The sequence below is a fragment of the Pholis gunnellus genome (genome assembly GCF_910591455.1).
Source record: "Pholis gunnellus genome assembly, chromosome: 1".
NCBI classification, from domain to species: Eukaryota; Metazoa; Chordata; class Actinopteri; order Perciformes; family Pholidae; genus Pholis; species Pholis gunnellus.
In genome coordinates, this window is record NC_136528.1 from 28,254,843 (window position 1) to 28,278,503 (window position 23,661).

At 41.1% G+C, this 23,661-nt stretch overlaps 1 protein-coding gene across 1 annotated transcript in view; it reads left to right on the forward strand.

The window, feature by feature from the left end:
• Nucleotides 1-23,661, forward strand: part of ntrk3b (neurotrophic tyrosine kinase, receptor, type 3b) — a gene marked incomplete at both ends in the record, with an annotated part of 193,860 nt that overhangs the window by 66,728 nt on the left and 103,471 nt on the right. Inside the window, 4 exons of the mRNA XM_079165495.1 lie at nucleotides 1,311-1,379; nucleotides 13,389-13,543; nucleotides 14,084-14,226; nucleotides 15,804-15,945. Of these exons, the coding sequence (XP_079021621.1) occupies nucleotides 1,311-1,379; nucleotides 13,389-13,543; nucleotides 14,084-14,226; nucleotides 15,804-15,945 (509 nt within the window). The remainder of the gene's footprint in view (nucleotides 1-1,310; nucleotides 1,380-13,388; nucleotides 13,544-14,083; nucleotides 14,227-15,803; nucleotides 15,946-23,661) is intronic.

A 23,661-nucleotide genomic window follows, 5' to 3' on the forward strand; every position in this document is an offset into this window, starting at 1 on the left:
GTGTGTGTGTGTGATATCACAGGAAATAAAAAAGACCTGCAACATCCTCAGCTGCCTGTTGCCATGGTGACACTCCTGGTTACAGGAGTGTCTAATAGGTCTTTCATACAAATTAACCTGCCATAGAAAATACCATAAATATGAACTGCTGTTTGCTTATATACTCCTGTTTATTTATCCACATTGGCAAGTTGATCATTTCAAATTCATGTCATATTGTTTCTAACATTTATTTGAACATTATCTGTATGTGTATTTTGTCTGCCTTAGTAAGTTACCTCTACACCACCCTGGACATTACATCTTTTGAACACATTCATAGCATGTTACAGTTGGAACATCTGAGTAATCCATTATGTTTAATACGCCCATTTGCTGTATTCTGAAATGTATACCGTTTACCATCTATTGGTTGCTGAGATGTCTCTTATCTCACACTATATGCCATATCCTGCGTGTGTCGCTTCGATTAGAGGCTGAGTGGATGACTCCTTGTTGCCTTATAGACACTGTGAGCTGTGATATTGGGTATTGTAAATGGTGCAGTAATGTGCAAAGCATGTGAGTCACCAACCGAGCATTCAGACAAAACCATGCACATGTACGTCAGAGAAAACTAATGATCAGATAGTAGATACTCTTGGACTGCATAACAGGATTTGATTTTGTCAATGCTCTCATGTTGTATCTCTTATGAAGAGTGTAAACTAAATGTCTTTCCTTCATATTTAAACTGGTTCTGGTCGGATCACTCGTAAGTCTCTGGCTATTTGTTATCGAATTTAGTGGCTTCCTGAGCCGCAGGAGGTTCCTTAAGACAATTTAATTATTTGACTAGAAAGCAGTCAACTTTCTTTTATTGAGTTGCCAGAGCCCTGAAGCTCGACACAACCAGGCCTGTTTCCCTTTTCCTGTCAATAGCACTTTGCCTTTTTATTTTTTTGGCCATCAATGCAGGCCCGTTTATCCACTTCCCCACTTGTTTTGTTTTACTTTCATTTATTATATTTTAGTTTAGCTGAATTATTTGATTTCACAGAAATGTAGTTTATTCAACTTGCAGATACGCACGACAGCACTGTGGATATATATTAAGAGCAGGATGATGTCGACTGAGACAGAAAAATGAATTTAATTAAAATGACCCAGGGTAAGATTTGCTATTCGGGTTTTCACATCAAAACAAGAATAAAAGGGAGGATGTGAGATGAAAGAGAGCAGACGTGACATCAAGCAGGAGACATGACATACTTCATATATAAAAAACAATCCATTTAACCCTCGCTTTGTTTTTTTCCTCCTCTCCGCAGAAACCTGTCAAAGAATCCTCTCACCACGCTGTCGTGGCAGCTCTTCCAGCACCTCCAACTCTCCGAGCTGTAAGTCCTCGTCTGATCTCTCTCTCTTGTTGGCTTTTGTTTGTGTTTTATTAGAGTGATTCATCATCATCGCTCCCTGCGCACTATCTGCCGCCATACAAATTTTCCTCACCGCATGCCGTTATAATTCATGTCTTGGTTTGACAAAAACCCTCTAATTTGTCTGAGCACGTGTAAATGACTGAACCGATAGTCGCACTGTGATCGCAAAAGTCATTTGTTGACTTAATCAAGGCACACAAAGGAAATGTAATGGTCTGGTATAGGATGAGGGAGCCCAACTCCGTTTCCTTGTTTGTTATGAATATTTCAGTGATTGAGTTTGCTCTTCCGCCACCAGGGAGAACTTTGCAACGACCGATCTGCTTTGTAATTTACACATTAAGAATATTGTTTGTTTGTTTGGTTTGGTTAAATCTTTGCACTATTGTTTAGTTCATTTTAATATCATTACATTTCATTGTATATACTGTGCATTTTTTTTAATATTTAATACTTTTACTCTATTTCTATTGTATATATTGTGCATTTCCATTTTTATTTTTTACTCTGTCATTTGTATTGCTTTACCTGTACCATAAATGTTGCTGTAGCGAAAATGTTTTCCCTTGCTGGATTAATAAAGTAACTATCTATCTATTAGATGTTACGCCCGTTGCGCGCTGTCCGTCATGTGACTGTGCTCTGAACACACGCTCCCCGGCGCCACCTGGCCTTCAGAGCTGAGGTGTAGCAGGATGCGATGCAGGACTATTTCAAGCAGGCCTCCTTATTGTGCTATTTACAGGAGGTAGAAGCGGGGCAGGTCCTCTGAGAGAGCGGCACAATGCTGATCTGGGGTTGTCCTTGCCGCCGTACGATTCGGGCAGGACAGAGCGGAGGGAAAGCCCTGCTTAAATCGACGATATAGTTATGTATTTTTCAGCATTTAGTTTTCTGGATTCTGAGGAAAACTTAGAACACACAGGACCCATCGATATTACAGGGCGCTAGTTTTTGTCCGTCCTGTGTAGGAAGCGACTCACGGCGGACCCCATGCCGGCCCGGCACAAGTGTCATCTCACTGTGGGCCCTCATCGGAGGCAGATGGGTCTCTGAATCCCTCATTGTGCCTGTTATTGGGTTGTGAATTTCATTCTTCACTGGACTGTACAAGTTCTGTACTTTTGTTGTCTCACCAGCTGTCCAAAGCTAGTTTTGGCCTTAAGCTCCTCTTGTTGCTGCTGCTGCAGTGCCTAAGCTTTGAGTCCCATGCTTCCATATGCAGAGTATGTTATGTAATACATTTATTGATGGAAACATTATTTAGATCTTTAACTTCACAATATCAGGCATAAGTATCACTGTGTAAAAATACCTAAAGACCCTGAAAATGTATTTTCTCAATCAAGTCACAGAAACCTACATTAACACATTGTTTTCTGACAGTATTTATTGGTCATTACACAAAATATCATTCAGTACGTCGGTTTTCCTCTGCACTCGACTCACTGGTTTGAAGTGGGCAGGGTCCAGTGAGAAATAGGTGATGTCACGTACCTTTTTGCACCAATTAAGATTTTGTTTGTTAAATGCCGATCAATCTAATCCCCATAGAGTCCTGACCCTCCGAACCCCAAAACCCGCCAGCGGGATGGAAAAGCATGTCTTTGTTAAACGATCGGCAACAAATACACCGTTTATCAAGGCGAGAAGCTGTGAAAACTAAAAGTATGATTGGATTATCAACTTTCCGACGGTCCTCAAATACATTATGCGTGACTTTCCATCAGAAAAAGCAACCAAATTGAATCTTAACATTATATTTCAACACATTTTATTCTACATTACGCATTTCAAATTTCGCCCCAAATAAACCGTTTAAACTAAGCAGATCCTGTAAAAAACATGATTGACTCGCCTGACAAAAACTCTGTGGAACTTTGACTGCACTGCAGGCTGTTTACACAGCAAAGCAGAGAGGGCTGAAGAGGTTGTAAGTAGAGATTGTAAAAATGTCAATAGTTCAATATATATATCATGTGGCACTTTGAAATAGGTTGGATATATAGATTCCATTGTTTTCCAATTTTTGTAAAATACATTTTTAAAGAAATTTAACTTGCATTTTTTTCTGTAATAAGATGTATGGCAATTCAACTGTGTTATATTGTACAAAATCATTTTTTTAGTTCTCTCTACTTCGAGCTATGATTGTACTGTTTCCTTAGAGGTGCAGGACTCAAATGTTGCAGTGTAAAACAAGACCACAGTGAATGAAGCAAGAACACCCCAAAACTGCTTGGGGTTAAGCTGAATTTTATATATATATATATATATATATATATATATATATATATATATATATATATAGATATACATAACATAAATAAATAAATAATAAATCCAATTTATTATGTTTGGTTTTTCATTATTATTTTGTGCGGCTTTCACATGAGAATATACAAGAAGCAAGATCAGGACCATTTTGCCTACTGAGTCACTGAAGAGAACAGTATTAGTGTTCAGTTGAATGGCCTCAGATTCCTGGACAGACTACACCACATGCAACGGACAAGAATAACTAGCGCCGATCCTACCTTAACCAGATCACCATTGCAGCTCACAGAGCACGGCTTGCTCTGATGTGCAATCCCATTTCTCCTCAAGCAACCATCTTAGATGCGAACAAACTGTGCCTTTGTTGTTCTACATGGAAAGCAGGGCCGGGGTGACGCCCGTGTTTTTTTTCCCCAGGGAATGCTGATGAGGAGTGAGGGTTCGTGTCTATTCAATTTGCTGTGTTTGGTTAAGAGGTGTCAGTCGGAGTGGCGTGGCGGCACAGACGTGGGCCGAGGCGTTGAGAAAGAACGAAGCCATGTGGAATCAGGCCTCCCTAACAGGAAATGAGTCACTCCATCATGGGCAGAGTCTGCGACGTGGGCCTGACATCATTACTCTCTCCACTGTCTTAGTGTGCTCACCCAAACCATATTAGCTCGGCTAGTGCCAATCATTCAATCGGGCCAAATGAAGCACGCTCACCGGGCGCCCATAGCATTTAATTATTAGAATGATACACAATGCAGTATCAATGATAAGTGCCCACCCGTGCTGCTGAACCACACGGATATTATGTAAATAGAGGGAGTTCAAACCGGCTGAAGTAATTTCCGTTTTATGTGACGAAAGGGGAGCGTGGCCCTTTGCCACGACGCTGTCGCTACAACGTGTTATCTCAGTCACTCTAGGCGCTGTTATTCTAATTGTATTTCATGTTATTTTATCAATGAAAGAGTAGCAATTTCAAAGCTGCAACATGGTGACAGTGACCTGCAATAGGAAATGTGGAAATAGTTTATTTTGAAGCCTGGAATTACACCCCTTCAAAGCCCTTCAAAAGCATTACAGTAACAATGTTTTTGAAGGATTATTTCATTGTATGTTTCATTAAGGTTCACTGTTTCTTTACACTGCTGCTCTCCAATTCTTCCGCAACAATTTTCTATTGTGAACAATGAAGATAAAAGGGGGAAATGGAATGCACACTGTGGCACGTAGACGTAGACAGAACAGTAAGCATAATTTAGGTGCAATTAAAACGCAGCGCAACAGAGAGAACACGAGTCCATGATCATAATATATCAATTAAATAAAGATGTGTTAAACAATCTGCTGTCTGTTCCTATTAAGAAAAGAGTTCATTTGTATCAAAAAGGTAATAGAAAATAGTGACGCTTTCAATAGAACGCTTTCAACTGCTACTTCGCGCATAATCGGTTTGGTGTAAAAACATGTTTCACTCGATAAACAGAGATGTGTAACCGTTAAAATCATTATTTATTTAGCTGCTCTAACATGGCGACAGGACGTCCCCCTTATGTGGAGCTTTCTGTGATTTTGAGGAGCCGATTCTTCGACATGATTCTGAAATAAAAAATCACATTTGGGAACGCCTGTCGACCTGCACGATGAGGCAACGTTTAAAGAGGAAAAAGTACTTCCTATCAGTTGATGTGCATTAAGTCTGTTATTCTCCTTATCCGGCACTTCTTATCAAGCTCAGTGTCGCTGCCAAAACAGTCGCTTTGTTTCGCAGGTCGGTTGCACAGATTTTTCACACTCGCTGCAATATCTTAGTATCAGTGACAACGACAATGCTATCAGCGAGATCTCAATAATCTCAAGTCTTTTGTGGCTCCTGTGAAAAGGCCCCAACATCACATTGAGGCTGTACAATAGGCGGCATGCCGTGTGCTGCCTCTGGATGAGACATGGATAATCGTCTCTTTCTCTTTGTTTGCGTGCCCTTTCGCCGAAAAGCCGGAGCTGCTGCGGTGTGTGCTGCACAGAACCAGCCAACCGCAAAACCTAAAGGACGGCGGGCGACTGTCGCTGTGCCATCCTGGGTGGTATTATTGCAGGTTGTTTGAAGCAGAGTGAGCAGCAGCATTCGAGGAAGCTCATTCTATCTGGTCCACCCAAGAGAGGAACGCATTCTCATTATTTGGCAACTGTATCGATCTGCCTGAAGCAACGTGCGTCTCGTGTCCCTTTACTCTGTTGGCGCCGTTTTAATCCAGGCTCTCCGGGTTGCGGGGAGGGGGCTGACGCAAAGTCGAACATTCACGCCTCTTGCAGCAAAATCACTTTTTCTTTGAATATGGATGAAATATGAATATATCAAAACCTGTAATCTTCTGACTTGACCGCCAGTGGATTAGAATGAATTAAACATTGCATTTCACAGGGCTTCGTGACAGGTATACTACTGAATTTTAACCTTCATTTTATTAGGGTCCAGCTGCACTCAGGGCAAATTCTTGCTGAGATTACACGACATTTACACTGACTCCTCAAAAGACATCAAAGACTGCCTTACGAGAGGGAAAGGAAGAATTAAAATGTTAAGTGTAGTAGAAGAGGGGGCAGCAGTGGCCTAGACAACGCAGAGGTCCCCATCTCAAAACCCAGACTGCCTGCTACTATTTTTGGGGAAGCAGCCACAAGTCCAAATGCCAATACAAAGCTTTTCCCGATAAAAGCAACCGATGCGGTGCTCGGTCGGAGCGGGCCGATTGCTTGGCTCCTTGTGGTGCTGCTTGCAGCGTTCTGGAGAACCACTCATCGCTTGTTGACCCAAGTAGGTGTAGACCCCGCCGCTGCACAGAGCTCCACCGCTTGTTTATCCAAAGTCGCATGTCCAAATTCAACTCTGATCTTCCTTGGGTAAAGAAGAGCGGAATATCAGTTTTTGAGATATACGAGGGAAACACATATTTCAGTCTTGGTTAGATATACCTCAACGCCATTTTATACAACCAGCAGCCGTGGCCGGTTGTTTTTGGTTTGTCCGTTTTGGCAGAATCTTCTACCTGGACTCATGGATGAAGTGATTCGATTTTGGAGGTCGAAGGTCAAGGTCACTGTGACCTCATTCTAATGAATACGATATCTCAGGAACGCCTTTTGCGAATTTCTTTAGATTTTGATCCACCTAGACTCAAGGTTGAACTGATTAGATTTTGGTGGTCAAAGGTCACTGTGAGCTCTTAAAACGCGTTTTTGGCCATAACTCAAGAATTCATTTGCCAATCATGACATTTCACACAAATGTGCAACAGGATAAAATGATGAAGTGTTAACATTTTGGACAGACATGGATGTAAACTGCAACATGACCGCAGAGGCACACAACCACGAGGCGGTTATTCTAGTTGTGTCCTGATTTTATTGCAGTAAATTAGTCATAAAAATGAAATGAAAATTGTATTTTCATGTACATTTGTACCTTTGATATGACAACTGAGTAATTCAAGTTACATTAAATATAATTATGTAAACTCTGTAAAAGTGTCTAAAGCCACAAACATTTCTGTGCATTTGCAATAAGCTATTGGCAAAGTGGTTATGGCCACAAACTGGGTTTGAAGCCCTGCAATTCTATGACCACCAGTGCACCACTTCACGCTTCTAGTCAAGCAGGGCTCGATTGAAGTCACACAATTACCAAACAGGCACCGGTAGAAAAAGAAAAACAGAGTCACACATCGCATTGTCCGTGCCTCTGCCAGCTTCTTATTGGTGAGAAAGTAGATCCTTTAGTTTGCTATATGGCAACAAGGCAGCTCGTGTGTCGTTAGCTGCTGCCCTATTGGGTGTAACAGACTCATAAAGGATGTCTCATTGAAATACAATCAGCTGATTTGTATGTTGAATTGGAATTATAGTATGATGAAATTTGAGTGATTACAAAAAGAAATTGCAGTTAAGTATCCCTAAAATACAATGACATTTGTTTTAGATTACAGATAGATTGTACACATGTCAATACATCATCCATCCTGAATATACAATATGGATACAGCAGGACCTCTAAAAATAGCCACCAAAAGTATACCTGTCCCTGCCCAAATATTTGACTCTGAAGAGGAAATTGCCTGAGGCTCACCACCCACTTTGTCCTTTTTTCCGACCTGGAGCCTTCCCTGACCTGACTCGGGTGTCCCGTTTCCTCTACTTGATTGCAGTGCAGGTGCTGCTGTCGATAAGCCAAAGTCAGGTCTGGCTCCTCAGACAAATAAAGCCGAAGCGGTTTGAAAAAAAAAGAAAAGGAAAAGTCAGGCAGTGAGAGAGCCTGCAGGGACGCCGCATGGCCAAGTGGCTTCAAGCTCACAGTAAAGCAGTGATTGGACAATGCGGTGATGTATTCATTTGCAGCATACTGCTTTATCCGTGACACGAGCAAGAAGATACAGCGCGTGATGGAGCGGGTCCAGCGACAACCAGGAGTGTGGTGAAGCAATCATACTCAGAACGGTGCGGTAAAAGCAACTGTTTAGCAAATTTAGCAAGGATCAGGGGAAAAATGGTTATGGCTGTAAAAGCTGCTGCTGATGAGAAGAGTATTAAATGTGACATCGGCTGTGTCGACTCTCCGCTTTATCCGTATTCCCTCTGATTGATTTATACTATTCTTTACCGAAACTCTAATCTCCCCAAGTTTAATTTTACATTTCACAGAGAGAGTGAGAGTTAAAAAATAAAAAAACATGGCGACATCTGTTTATTCAGCCTGTTGCCAATGAATAGATGTCCGACTGTCAATTTCCTGCTTCAAGACTCTACAAGCCAATCTGATGGCGTGACAGCTAGATGACAGCTTTTATTTCACCACACTATAATGATAATGACTGCTGGCCACCATGTGTGATTGACAAGTGATCTATGGGTAGAGTAGTGCACAAACACAACAGCAATGAATGCTTGGTTTATATGATTCAATAAAAAAATCCAATTCAATTCCATCAAAGAGGAAGATTTGACTGTTTAGCTCCGCCCTTAGTTACTGTTGCTATACGCCTGTCAATATTTCCTCGAGTGTAGCGCACAGCTCATAAAGTTTACAATGCTAACGGTGGCAGATTTACCACTTGAAATTCAGCGATTCATCTTATTTCTATCCAAAGACTGGGGATTGTGTCAACAAACAGGAAGCCTGTAAAAGGCTTTTATATATGCAGACATGATATAACGCTGAACGACTGAGACGTGGTATGTTTGTGGAAAAGTGACCACGGTCAGGCCTGTCGTCAAATGAAAATCACAAGACTTAACGCTACAGACTGACAGGTTTTCAGTGGATCTATATTTGTTTGTCTCAGAGAGCATCTGTAACTAGAAGTTAACCTTGTTTCACGTTTTTAACATTCAATCAGTAGTGCTGATTGGTAGCGATTTAGATTTCACTCGTGGAAATTACAAAATCTCTTCTTTGTTTTGAACAGTTGAAATGTAAATGTTAGATATCTAAAAAAAATTTTAATATGTTTTAAATGTATTTAACATTAACTGATTTACAGATATCTTTCATTTGATTGTAGGTATCAGTAATTCCTTTTCAAATAGTAAGAATAACGATTCATTGAATTTCCAGAATTGTTACTATTGGAAATATAATTTCCTCTTTCAGATACCAACAATTGCACTTCTGATAAGTCTGATACATCACCTGTTAAGGATACGTTGCCCAGAATTAACATGTTAATGTCCGATACGTCGCACAAATCACCAGAATCATTTTCTGTGTGTACGTACATTGTTGAAGATACCTGACCAGATATCTGTGGATCGGGGTGACAGTCGTGTGTTTACAGCAGATTTCTTTGCAGACAGACCTATCTGAATTACAATGATTGCACTTCTCTGGTTAGAATTACAACTAGTCAAACTACATTATGGATATGTAAACTTGGAATTACAACACGTCAAACTTGGCTTATAAATAAGCCGATCTGTAATGGAGTTTGAATAGAGGTCAATGGTAGAGGTTGGTAAAGGTTGTCATGAAGTTACAGATATCTACAGTGAACAATTCCACTCGTAGGAAATTAATGTTGATATTAAGAATTAACATTTCGTCTACTTCCTCCGAATTCTAACTCGTCAAAAAGCAATTGTTGATACTTTTGCTATTGCCGTTACTGATTAAATGTTAAAAGGGCTCGCTATCGTGTTGCAGCTCCACTGGGTCTGTGTGTGCAGTGAGTCGCCAACCTTTCTCTGTGACTGTACAAAACAACATCAGCAGGAGGAGAACTGAACAGGCCTACAGGGCACTGGCCCATGAGGCACAACGTGACAGTCTTTACCAACAAAATGTCACACACAAAGAGACATTTACCAACCAAACAGATACTCAAAATGACTACAAAGAAACACTAAATGACCACAAAAAGACCAAGACGACAACAAAGAGAACAGCTGCAATGAGAAACAAAGAGACACCAAGCAACTACAAAGACACTCAAACTGACTACAGAGACTCAAAATGGCCACAAAGAGACACAACACTCTAACGCTAGCCTTGTTAAAAACGAATGACATTTCAATTTGTTGTACAAAATGTAAAGGCTGCCTTTTTGGGAAAATCAAAACGAGATGAATATAAATTAGCTTCCACTGTAAATTTGCATTGTAATTGACAATCATCATATCAAATTTGAAGACATTTTACTGTACGGTGTCGGAGAAAATTCAAAGGAAAGTCACTTTTAGAGTAAAAAAGGACTGAGTTACTCTCCTGAATGTAATCCTTCATAGTTAAGTAATGAAATACCCCTTCATTTCTTTGGAATAAAAACGAACTTATTACTAGTCAGGGATAGATCCACAAATCCATTTTTCTCTTATTAATACACATTAACATCTGGATGTACTGTATTGTAGTAAAAGTGACTTACAACGTGACGAGCAGAGCACCCAGAGCAGCTAACCACACGTCTGTCTGCTGAATTACCACAAAGCCCGGCATCACAGGAAATACAACCCACAGACACACCCAAGATCAGGAGCCCTGTGGTAAATAAGGCGATTTATGAAACACGCAGGATTTAAAAACCTCAAATATTTCCTGACAACAGCATAAGGAGAGGAAGCAGTGCATTCAAGCTGAGATCAAAGCGCGCCGGCAACAATGCAGTACGTGGCTTAGCTTTGCCTGTGATGCGCGGCTCCTCAGCCGGAGCACCTGTGAGTGTATATTTCCCAGAAAAACAGCCTCCGGTGGTGATCATTACCTCTCCTCTGAAGTAGCGGGGTGGATCGTTAGCCAGCTTCAAGGAAACACCATGCTGTTAGCTCTCTGTGTCTGGGGTCACACTCCTGTTTGCTTTTGTTCTTTTCAAAGTCTAATCTGCTCTCCTCCAGACATTTATCAACTTCCAGCTGTCAGTTTTTTTTTATCTGCTTCATTTGTTTGTCTTATAGCTTGTTTAGATGGTGGAGCTGTGAAAAACATGTTACTGTACTGTACACGCCGGGCACACGTTTGAAACGAAGGGGTTGCAGTTTTTCTTATTTAAGTGCTATACCCTGCTATTTTCAGCTCTTTGCTGCAGGTTGGCCCTGATCGGCGCTGCCCAGAGGAGTAGTGGGTAATGTATGGAGGTGGTGGTTCTTATTAACGATTAACATAATTACAGTATAAAGGGGGGAAAACCCTGGGCCGCCTTGCTCTGATGAGCTTTGGTCCCTCGTGGTTCAACTTGCTCAGCGTTTAATGAAAACCTTTTTAAAAGTGGAATTCTCCCCCGCACCGTCATGGAGGGAGCGACCTGTCTGTGGTGTGAACTCCTCTGTGCTATATATACAGAGTAGGTTTCAGAGACCACACCAGGATGCTTTGGTGCAAATGTTTCCATCTTAGATAAAAAAACATTCATCAGAAAAGAAAAATGGTTTAGTCGCCTAATGAAGGTTCTGTAATGAAAACACAAATTGCTGCAATTGAAGAACACAAAGGCACAACGAAGCCATGTTTAGATCGTATCTTATCGGTTGTTTTTCCTACGTGATATTCTGAAAAATGTAAAAGATTAGATGTGCAATTTTCTTGAGTTATATCGATTTTGACTTTGATCATTGGTGTCAACATAAAAGGTAAAGATTATTCCAACGCTGACTGCAATCTGAGGGCACTTGTAAAATAACTGTTAAAATGAAAATTTCATGAAAGAGAAAAGGTTCGATGTACTTTCTTGTTAGATCAATGGGTATGCCGCCTTATAGAGGATGTGAAAAAGCTCAGCTCTGACTACAGTATCAGATCCAGTGAACACCTGATAACAAGAGAGACCCACCTGCAGAAATCTATTCTCATTACTTTATAAAGCATGCAGGACGCATCGCATGCATTATTCATGCTTTCTGCAATATCTTATTGACCTCTGTCAAGGACATTGGGACTGGCATTCATCTTGGCAAAATTGGCCAATCGCAGCCTCCAAATTGGACATATGCAAAATGCAGGGGCGGCGTACGATGCGGAATGATGCAACTCTCACACCGTAATGATATGCTCGCGCCAATGAGCCTGATGATACCTGCCTGCCGCTAATATGGCCCGAGTCTGATAGCCTCAACAGTGCCTTGACCTCTGACTTTCTCGCATTTGAACGCTGCAGTGCAGGCCTTCGTTTTTTTTTGTTCATCTGGTCTGTTCATTTGAGTAAAACCACCCATATTGGATCCGCATCTGTGGCGACTGTCACACACGCCAACGTGTTTAGCATGAACCGTAACTTGGTACGTTTTAGCGTTGACAGTAATAACTGCGTTGATATTATTGGTGTCGTGAAGAACGTTTCTAATTAGCTTGAGAACGCTGAAATGTGGCTTTTCATGCAGCTGAAGATTGTTAGTGCTTCCTTTCTTGCTGTTGCTAGTGGAGACAGCTAAGTGTGCACGCAGCCTGCCGGAACCTGCTGTTGCCTCCTCAACACTTTGCACTGATCCAAGACTAATCATAGACCATAGACTCATCCATGTCTCAAATATCCAGCTGTATGTTCCCTTCTTCCCAAACACATGCATCTTTGCGATTTATTTGGAACACTTAGGACTCGTCCGGCGTGCATGCGCACAATGTGTGACAATGAGCATATAACTGGATGAATGAGAGAAAAGCTATTTATTTTCAAGGTAACACAGGCTGAATAATTAATGTACAAATTGTAGATATATTCCTTTAAGTTCTCTCTTGTCTAGTTTCTCCTGTCATGTCTCCCTTCACTAAATAAGTAGTGAAATCTATGTATATGACAAAAACTCTTTTACCAGACTTGTTGCTCAGTATGACATAAAGCTTGACTGGTGAGCCTCTCATTATCTTGATAGCAGTGAGAGACCAGCTCCAAAACGGCCAAGAGAGCTTTTAACATTGTTGTCCCCAGCTGTCTATTTTTTTTCAGAGACACTTGAAGCCATCTCTCATTTCATCTGGACTTTCTACTACTGCATGCACAGCCCCTTTCTTTATGGGGCCCATGTTTTGTCAATAGCTTTCTCAATTTTGTTAATATTCACGTGAGACCAACTTTACATGCACATTACACTTCCATTTTTTTCTTTATGATAAATCATGCAAAATGGCCCCAGACATGTCCGTGGCATTAACAGATACAGAGAGTAGCTTTGCGTCACATCCTTATTGATTAGGCTGATGTTGTTGTTTCATAATCCTGTGTCCAGGCACCTGGACGGAGTGGTGTTCGACTGCGGCTGCGACATCCGCTGGATCCAGCTCTGGCAGCAGCGAGGAGAGGCCGGGCTCCACACGCAGCAGCTGTACTGCAGGAACGGAGCCTCCAAGATAAGACTGCACAACATGTACATCCACAATTGTGGTGAGTGGAGGAGGGGCAGAGAGGAGGGAGGAAAGGTGTGTTCTCCATTTTACTTTTCTTTTTTAAAGAGGGAGGGAGGGAAAGGAGTAAAGAGGAGAGGGGAGTGTGAAAAGGAGGATGGCTGACGGAGGGAGACCGTAAAAGCAGGAGAAGGAGGGAAGGGGTTAAAGGTGAAACGGAGGGAAGAGAAGAGGAGCAGGGAGACGAGGGGAGGAGGTGTGACAGAGTTCAGAGGGTGAATCTGATGTGAGGAGCTGTGCGTTGATTCTGACAGAGGCTTTAGACTCTGCAGTATTATCTCCTGGTGGTGACTCATCCCTGTGACATCTACTGTGTGTGTGTGTGTGTGTGTGTGTGTGTGTGTGTGTGTGTGTGTGTGTGTGTGTGTGTGTTTCTCCCCGTGCTTTTTTGTGCTCATTTTGTAACATTAATCAAAAGTGATTAATTCATTTTGTGTGCAAATATGTAGACACAGGCAGTGACAGGTTTGTATTAACATGAACATACACCATGTGTGTGTGTGTGTGTGTGTGTTTCCAGACTTACCAGAGATCAGTGTGAGCCACAGCAGTGTGTTGGTGATGGAGGGCGACAATGTGACGGTGAGCTGCAATGGATCTGGATCACCGCTGCCTGAGGTGGACTGGACGGTCGGCGGTCTGCACTCCATCAACACGCACCTGGTCAGCCAACACACACACACACACACACACACACACACACACACACACACACACACACACACACACACACACACACACACACACACACACACACACACACACACACACACAGTTGTGAATTCACTGTAATCATGATGTTTTTATGACTTTGCTGTTATAAATTGACACAAAAAAATGACAGAATGGCAGTTAATGATAAACATCCCAAAGTATAATATATTGCATAATGGTATTTTGAACTATTTTGACAGGAAAAGCAACATGAAGTAATTAGGTTCAATACATGTTACGTGTGTTCGCATCTATATGAGATGCAGTAGGCACGTGGGGAACCCTTCCATCATGCACCGGGGGAATAGACTCCCGTTTCTTCATTGTTATTGACGGTGTAGTGTTGCACTCTACAATGTTTCCACAATCCCATTATTCATGCATTCAGTTATGGTAAGTGAATCCGGTTACACTGTGAGTGATGATATTTACACATTTGCTGAGGTTCTCGCAAATACGAGAGCAACACAAATATTGTTGCAGCATTGATCATAACACCACTAATGGTCCACCTGGTTGCTTGGGAGATAATATTCATAGCTCCGAGACATTGCCGTCCCTTGGTCTTTAAACTACATGTCCTTTTGCTAATTTCATCCTAAATTCGGATTGCTTCTATTTTTTAAGTAAACCTCTTTTCATTGTATTGTGTTGCCTGCTTCATCATATATAAGTATCCAACTCTTCTTAGAGAAAACTGGGATAATTACCTCAACAGATTGTAATGGCTTCTGAACAAAATCATCCTGCATCTAAAAATGTGTTCATTTACAATCTTTGCAGGTTTGGGCTTTAGGACTTGTTGCTATGAAAACAGCTCCGGATATATGTTCAACCCACTTTGAAGAAAGAAATCCAGGCTTATGTCATGTCATTGTCAACAATCAAGTAGAGCTAACTCACTTATTCCCATACGAAGAACAGCGGTGTCGGCGTAACGCGCAGCAAAGCTCACCATGTTGATCTACCACTGTGCAAAATTATTTTGTGAGACTTCGAGTCCTGGGTTGAACCCACAGTGAGGCGGTAAACCTGGGGGCCCCGGGGACGTCACGGATATAACAACGGAGATAAACAGCAAGGAGACGAGTGTCTCAAAATGCTGCGTGGCTTCACAGATGAAAGTCACCTCGGCCTCAGGCTTGATGTTTTAGGGTAGACGGATGCTGTAGCTCATCAGGATGAGCGAGGTGTCGGGGAACCCGGCCAACTGAAGGGAACCACAAGCATTGTATTTAGCTATCTGAAAGGTGAAAAGCTGTGAATTTGTTTGTCACATTAGTGCCATATTTTACAATATGTCACACTTTACATTCTAATCCTACAGTAATGAAATCAGACTAGATCACCGCAGGGGTTCATGCCCACTGGTCCTGGGAACTCCTTCACTTCATGCAATGTTATTGAATCAATCAATAATTAACTTTAATTTTAGTGTTTACATCTAAACCCCCTGTTACCGTTTATCCTTCACATACCTAACTGTCTCTCATTTCTGTCTGTGTCTCTCTTTCTCTTTCCCCTAGTCCAATGTGTACTGGCCCAACATCCACTCCATCAACCTGACGCTATTCAACATCAGCCGAGATGACAACAACTTCCTGCTGACCTGCATCGCTGAGAACGTGGTGGGGATGACCAACTCCTCCAACCAGCTCAACGTACAATGTGAGTTGGATTTCTTCTATGATTTCAGCCCGAGAAACTCTGGCCATGCACTGCATGGGGGGGGGGGGGGGGGGGGGGGAATACATTTTAAGCCCATGGTGGAGAGCCAGTGACACACTCTTTTCAAATGTACACTTCGGGTTCTCCTTATAGATTACCTGCTGCTGCTTTTTTTCACCCCATTGCTTGACTTTGTATATTATTAAAAGAAAGCCGTAAGGCTTTGAATTATTCCCTTGAAATTAGTAAAACTCTGACTCTGAGTTTACACTAATGCTGCCCATGTGTTAAGTGAAGGTAGGTATTTGACATAAAATACATGCTTATATTCTTATTAATTAATTTAATTAATCTTCTACTTTAAATAAATCAGTATCTTGGCCCAAGGTGTAAACATAGTAACATCATGTTCAACTACAAAGTAGAGACTGGAAGCTACTTTGCAACTGGGAGGTCTTTTTATACCTAAATGTTAGCTTGGGTTGAACACTTTGAGTTGTGAAACCCCTTAGTTTAACTCATGATAGTTTTATTGATAGTTAATAATCGATCCAGGGTTTTTAGGATGTCACATTGAATGTTAATGCAGTCATTAGCATATTTTGTAAGGAAAAATGGCTTCACAAACGTTCACTGTTGCATTTCTCTCCAAGGTTTATTAACCCACAGTTGAAAGAGATGTTTATGTTCTTATGACTAAGAGTTTACAGCCATGCTAGCAGCTCTGTGTGGTTATTTTGTACTGTGCATGGTACATCGTAGCTTTGAGCTAAATGCTAAAACCAGCATGCTAACATGTTCACAATGATAATGCTCATGCAGAAGTTAAGCAAGTAAAATGTCTGTCTGTCCATAAAATTATCTAAGTTTAGCGTGTTAGCAAGCTAACATTTGCTTATTTGCACTAAGCTGAGGCTGTTAGGAATGTAATTAGCCTGGTAAGCCAAGTAAAACAAAGTATTGGAAAATGTGAATTTTTAACTATCAATGTCTAATGGCTTTTCAATTTGAGGCGAACATGAATGTCTGTACGTAATTCCATAGCAATCCATCCAATAGTTGGCAAGACACTTCACTAAATGCCAAATATCCTTATGGTAGCACTGGAGGAAAAGTCAGATATTTCGGTCTTGACCAAAATGGTGGACTGGCAGAGCGATATTGCCTCCCCTAGTGAGGATAAAGATTCTAGGTTGTCATGGTGTTTGCCTCTTGATTAAATGCTGGGTCAGCAATGTTTCCTTTGACAAGAACTTTAAATTTACATAGCGTGATTTCACATATAATTTAGTTATTTTTAAACTAAACAAACTCAGTCCTCTTAAAGTGGACAAAAAAACAGAACTCCATTTTTTCTATTTGTGTTCATACTGTTTGTTCATTTAGAACAAACAGTATGAACGTACATAGAAAGAGGAAGTATAAAAAGAGGTTTCAGTTCTGTTTCTGGTCCACTAAGACCTCTTTCTGTTCACACTTCAGTTCCTGCCTTTATCACTCTGATGGTCAATGCTTTCCCCTTCATTGACATTTTTAGGGTTTGCACAGGCGCTTCACACTGCAATAACAGAAATACCATAATTTCTGTCACCCTAATATTTGTCATGTCTCCATTAGTAGTCGTGTTTCTTGGGTATTAGATCTTATTTGCTCATTCTTCATGGATGCTCTGAATAAGACTCTAATGCTTAAAATGCGAAATAATGCTGCTCTGTGGTTGAAGGTTGCAAATCAGTTAACACTGCTGGTGTTGTGATTGTTTGGAATGAAATCTCAGCCGTCCACTGAGCTAGAGGCTTATCCACATTAAAGGCCATTAACTTGTCTGTGGACTGCCATGGTTTGGCAGCCAGGCTGGTACGGTTTCAATAATCCAGTGCACCAAAAGACAGCACAATTTGAAAATACTGGTATTAACTTCCAGTGATGAAGTGACATTGGATTCAATTATTTTTCTAAGGAATACATCAATTTCCAACAGCTACTGTAAATATTTGGTCATAGCTGAGACAAGCTGGCCTGGCTGAGTTTAAAGACAGTAGATCTGCTGATTGGGATTTTGACTGACCATAAAAGGAAGACCTAACACCAGTTTCTTTTGTCTGTTTTGACTCCCTCTCACCTCATTATCCAAGTTTAACAGAATGGTTTTGTAGCGTAAACTTAACAGCAATTAGGACCAAAACTATTGGTCGACAGCGTCAAAGTCCGGTTCTTTGTACACCAACCATAAACCAACCACCCCTAAGTGTTTCCTCCTAAATGTATTTTGTATATGAAGACATTTTGTAGGAGACGTGGCAGTCTGTCTGTCCAAATCATCAAATTAGTTTAGCATGTTAGCACGCTAACATTTGCTTAACAAGAAAACCAAAGTATTGAACAAATGTACATGTTTACTTAATGAAGGTAAAATGTATGAATATGAATGTCTGTACCAAATTCCATAGCTATCCATCCAATAGTTGGCAAAACACTTCACTAAGTGCCAAATATGTAAACTACAGGGTGGCGCTAGAGGACAAGTCAGATATTTTGTTCTTGAGCTGTTTTGCTCATGGTCAATGAATGGAAGGCAGGGGACATACTCACTATATTGCCCCAGTCTTGATGATCTATCTTACTTTATATTGAATCAATAGCAACTTGTTACATTAAGCTAGCTGAGGATTGTGATGTAAATTGTGTCTGGACTTGGTCTATATTACTAGTTGATCTTTTTTGTTTTTCTTTTAATAGTTTCAAAGTTCTGTGGAAGGTAGATCTTGACATGAATGGTCACCACTGAGTTTTAGTTCAACTGAACAAGATCTGGCAGACAGCAGAGAAGATAACTGGAAGTCAAGAATGAAAAAAAAGATCTAGAATGGAGCTGGTGCAGTGAGAAAGCTTGGAGGCAAGCTTTCTCTTGCATGAGATGTCTTTAGTGGCAGCTTTGATGGACTTATGTTGGAGACAGAAATATATCCTGTATTAATGACACTGACAGTCTAAGAGAATAATTTACAACAGGAAAGAACAAATCTCCTTTATCAGGCAGAACAGCCAAATTATGCAGGTACATTTAGAATGCAATGAGGTGTTGCACAGTTACAAACCGAGTGAAATTGATGTAGCCAATTAGCAAGAACATACCCTCCAGGCCACATAAACGCTCAGCCTTGATCCGAGCGGAAAAAGGAAAAGAAAAATCCCCCCAGCAATGATAAAGCAACGATTTGGTAACCATCAGGATGTTCCTCTTATATCCAGACCATGAATTACACTATACAGGTGCTGGTCATATAATTAGAATATCATCAAAAAGTTGATTTATTTCACTAATTCCATTCAAAAAGTGAAACTTGTCTATTATATTCATTCATTACACACAGACTGATATATTTCAAATGTTTATTTCTTTTAATTTTGATGATTATAACTGACAACTAAGGAAAATCCCAAATTCAGTATCTCAGAAAATTAGAATATTGTGAAAAGGTTCAATATTGAAGACTCCTGGTGCCACACTCTGATCAGCTAATTAACTCAAAACACCTGCAAAGGCCTTTAAATGGTCTCTCAGTCTAGTTCTGTAGGCTACACAATCATGGGGAAGACTGCTGACTTGACAGTTGTCCAAAAGACGACCATTGACACCTTGCACAAGGAGGGCAAGACACAAAAGGTCATTGCAAAAGAGGCTGGCTGTTCACAGAGCTCTGTGTCCAAGCACATTAATAGAGAGGCGAAGGGAAGGAAAAGATGTGGTAGGAAAAAGTGTACAAGCAATAGGGATAACCGCACCCTGGAGAGGATTGTGAAACAAAAACGATTCAAAAATGTGGGGGAGATTCAGAAAGAGTGGACTGCAGCTGGAGTCAGTGCTTCAAGAACCACTACGCACAGACGTATGCAAGACATGGGTTTCAGCTGTCGCATTCATTGTGTCAAGCCACTCTTGAACAACAGACAGCGTCAGAAGCGTCTAGCCTGGGCTAAAGACAAAAAGGACTGGACTGCTGCTGAGTGGTCCAAAGTTATGTTCTCTGATGAAAGTAAATTTTGCATTTCCTTTGGAAATCAGGGTCCCAGAGTCTGGAGGAAGAGAGGAGAGACACACAATCCACGTTGCTTGAGGTCCAGTGTAAAGTTTCCACAGTCAGTGATGGTTTGGGGTGCCATGTCATCTGCTGGTGTTGGTCCACTGTGTTTTCTGAGGTCCAAGGTCAACGCAGCCGTATACCAGGAAGTTTTAGAGCACTTCATGCTTCCTGCTGCTGACCAACTTTATGGAGATGCAGATTTCATTTTCCAACAGGACTTGGCACCTGCACAGTGCCAAAGCAACCAGTACCTGGTTTAAGGACCATGGTGTCCCTGTTCTTAATTGGCCAGCAAACTCGCCTGACCTTAACCCCATAGAAAATCTATGGGGTATTGTGAAGAGGATGATGCGAAATGCCAGACCCAACAATGCAGAAGAGCTGAAGGCCACTATCAGAGCAACCTGAGCAGTGCCACAGACTGATCGACTCCATGCCACGCCGCATTGCTGCAGTAATTCAGGCAAAAGGAGCCCCAACTAAGTATTGAGTGCTGTACATGCTCATACTTTTCATGTTCATACTTTTCAGTTGGCCAAGATTTCTAAAAATCCTTTCTTTGTATTGGCCTTAAGTAATATTCTAATTTTCTGAGATACTGAATTTGGGATTTTCCTTAGTTGTCAGTTATAATCATCAAAATTAAAAGAAATAAACATTTGAAATATATCAGTCTGTGTGTAATGAATGAATATAATAGACAAGTTTCACTTTTTGAATGGAATTAGTGAAATAAATCAACTTTTTGATGATATTCTAATTATATGACCAGCACCTGTATATATATGTCAGCTCATATAACTTTACCCTGTGGATTGGCCATTGGCAGATTCGGTACAGACTGTATTCAAAGCCAGTATTTATTAAAGATGTCTGACATTTTTCTTTTTTGTAGCGAGCATGCTGTCGTAAAGCGCAGTCTATTGTGGCAGTTTGCAATGCATCACGCTACAGGACAGGGGAGATTTGTCACCAATTCAAACCTTCCCCTACCGAAGCACAGCTGCTAAGGACCGCGCCGGAATGACAGATTGACTTTGTAACATCTAGTCCTCGGGGCTCCCTCCACACGGACACTCTATGGATGTACATCTCCAGGCATTCTTCTTTTTTTTTCTTTTCTGTTGACACTCTCTGCTGGTGCTGCAAATTAACTTATTAATTTTTCAACACATGCTCCGATGGTAATTACATTTCCTCCCCTGCGCAGCCTATTGTCTCCGGAAATGTCATAAAATAGCTTAAACTGCCGCTCTGATTAGGGAGTAATCTGATTGACAGCAAAATTACCAGCCGTCAAAGTGACATTCTCTGCATTCAAAGATGAGTTCTCTTTTTCTTTTCTTTTTTAAACTGTAATTAACCACAATGCAAATTCTGCCAGCCATTGTTCTGCTGCTGCCTGGAACAATAGCAGCTCTACAGCATTGTGTACTCACACAAATTACCATGTTTCCCTTTGGTCCTACTGTACAAGCATAGCTCTCTATTAAAATAAGGAACTAACTAACACCTGGGTTTGTAGTACTTTTCCTTGAGTAGCTCTACAGGTAGAGCAAGGCATTGACTCTTATAATGAGTAACTAGTGAGGACATTTTGATTGAATCCCTTGAGACACTATTATCATCATGCTGCTTCTTACAGGTTAACATTTTCATCACAATGTGGTTCAACTCAGAGAGATTGCCGGCCATGATATTCTATTCGGCTGGAGCGTGGTATTTGAAATATGCCACCAGTGTTGCAGCTAGATAGCATTGCACAACTAGCCTTCACATTCACTGTTCTCATGGATCAAAGGCATGTAGTTATCAATGCCTGTCATCTAGCTCCACCAGGACACCATGTTGTTACGGATCACTGTGGAGCGCCGTAATGGCTTTTATTGTATTGACTGAGACTGGGGTCACAGCCACACTGAGGGGAAAATAGATCGGTCCCTAACTGTCCGTCAACAGGAGAATTTTCTTTTTCCCCCTCTCCCTCACTCTCCTCTCTCTCCTCTCTCTGTTTTTATGGTGCACAGCGATATGCCGTCCTCACTTCATGCCCATATCCCTCCCTCCCTCCTCACTCTTTCTCTTCTCTCATCTATATCTTTTCTCTTTCCTTCACATGTGCTCCAAATCACAGCTTTGCACACGCCCCCACAACCAGCACGCTCTCTCTCACACACACACACACACACACACACACACACACACACACACACACACACACACACACACACACACTCTTGCCTTAGCCTTTAGTGCAATTGAATGACTTTATTGTCACTATTGTCTAGCAGGAACAATATCGGCAAAACAGTTTCTGAAATGACAGCTTTCAAACGCCAATAAATGCGTTATTCATCTTTTTACTGGGTGATTATTTGGTTTGAAAACATGAGCTATCCATTGGGACACGCCAGTTAATAACCTGTTACTTTTATTATCAATTTATTTGACAATCATTTATAAATGAGTCAATCACTGTCTATCACTGTATTATTGATGAAGCCCACGTGTAGTATTTCCAATTAGGGAGGTTGTTATGCTTTAAAAGAAGTAGGTTGTGCGACATGTTGTCTGACCACATCAGAAAAATACCTACTCTGAGCAGCCGCACTGGAACTGACAAACGTCCCAGGCTGGATTCCTAACTGGTCAAAATGGTCCAAGAGGGCAACCCATGGAACCACAGGAGCCGAAAAAGCTCCATGTTGAATGGGTGTCAATTGGTTATACTTAATTCAAGCCATTGCAAATATGGTTACAACATTGCACTGCAAAGGTGCAATGAAATATTTCTACATTTATTACATGGATTGCCATGAAACTTTGTACAGACATTTACCATATGGTCACGATAGGATAAGTCCTAATGACTTTGCGGATTACCTGAACCTTGCCCTTGGTGCCATCGGCAGGTTAAAGTTTTCACTTATCCACTGAAATATCTCGACAGCTGGCTGATGGGTTGGCACCAAATTTTAGGCAGACCTTCATGTTACCCAAAGGATGAATCATACTTACTTTGCTGACCTCCTATAGCGCCACCAATAGGCTGACATTTGTGGTTTTGAGTAAAATGTCTCAACATATGGATGGAATGGATTGCCAAGAAATTAGCTTCAGTCATTCTTGGTCGTCTCGGGATGAATTGCAACAACCTCAAGTTATTATATGGTGCCATTATGATAAACTCTTAACCTATATAAAATAATATATTAAATACTTTAGTTTTTGCAGGTAATTGGACCAAATAACCTACATTTTCACCAGCCTCAGCTGTACTCCGTGTTTAATACCATATAGCAAATGTTAGCACGCTAACACGCTAACCTTCTATAATCTGCTTTGTTGAGCCTATTGTTCTTACAGTAATGGGCACTTGGAGGCTTGGAGGGTACATACACAATGTGCAAAGGTCATAGGTAAGGGGGGAGTCTGGGGGCCCAAAAACAAACTTTTGCCCTGGGGCCTCCAAACAGGTACATGTGGCCATGCAAGTTCCCCATTTGGTGCCTGTAATCATCAACTATTTGGTATTTTGAATTAATAAATGACTAACCCCAGCCTTATTTCTTGATTCAAATTGTAATCTGAAATCTTGTACTATTCAGTAGCACACTGCATGAAACTGCAG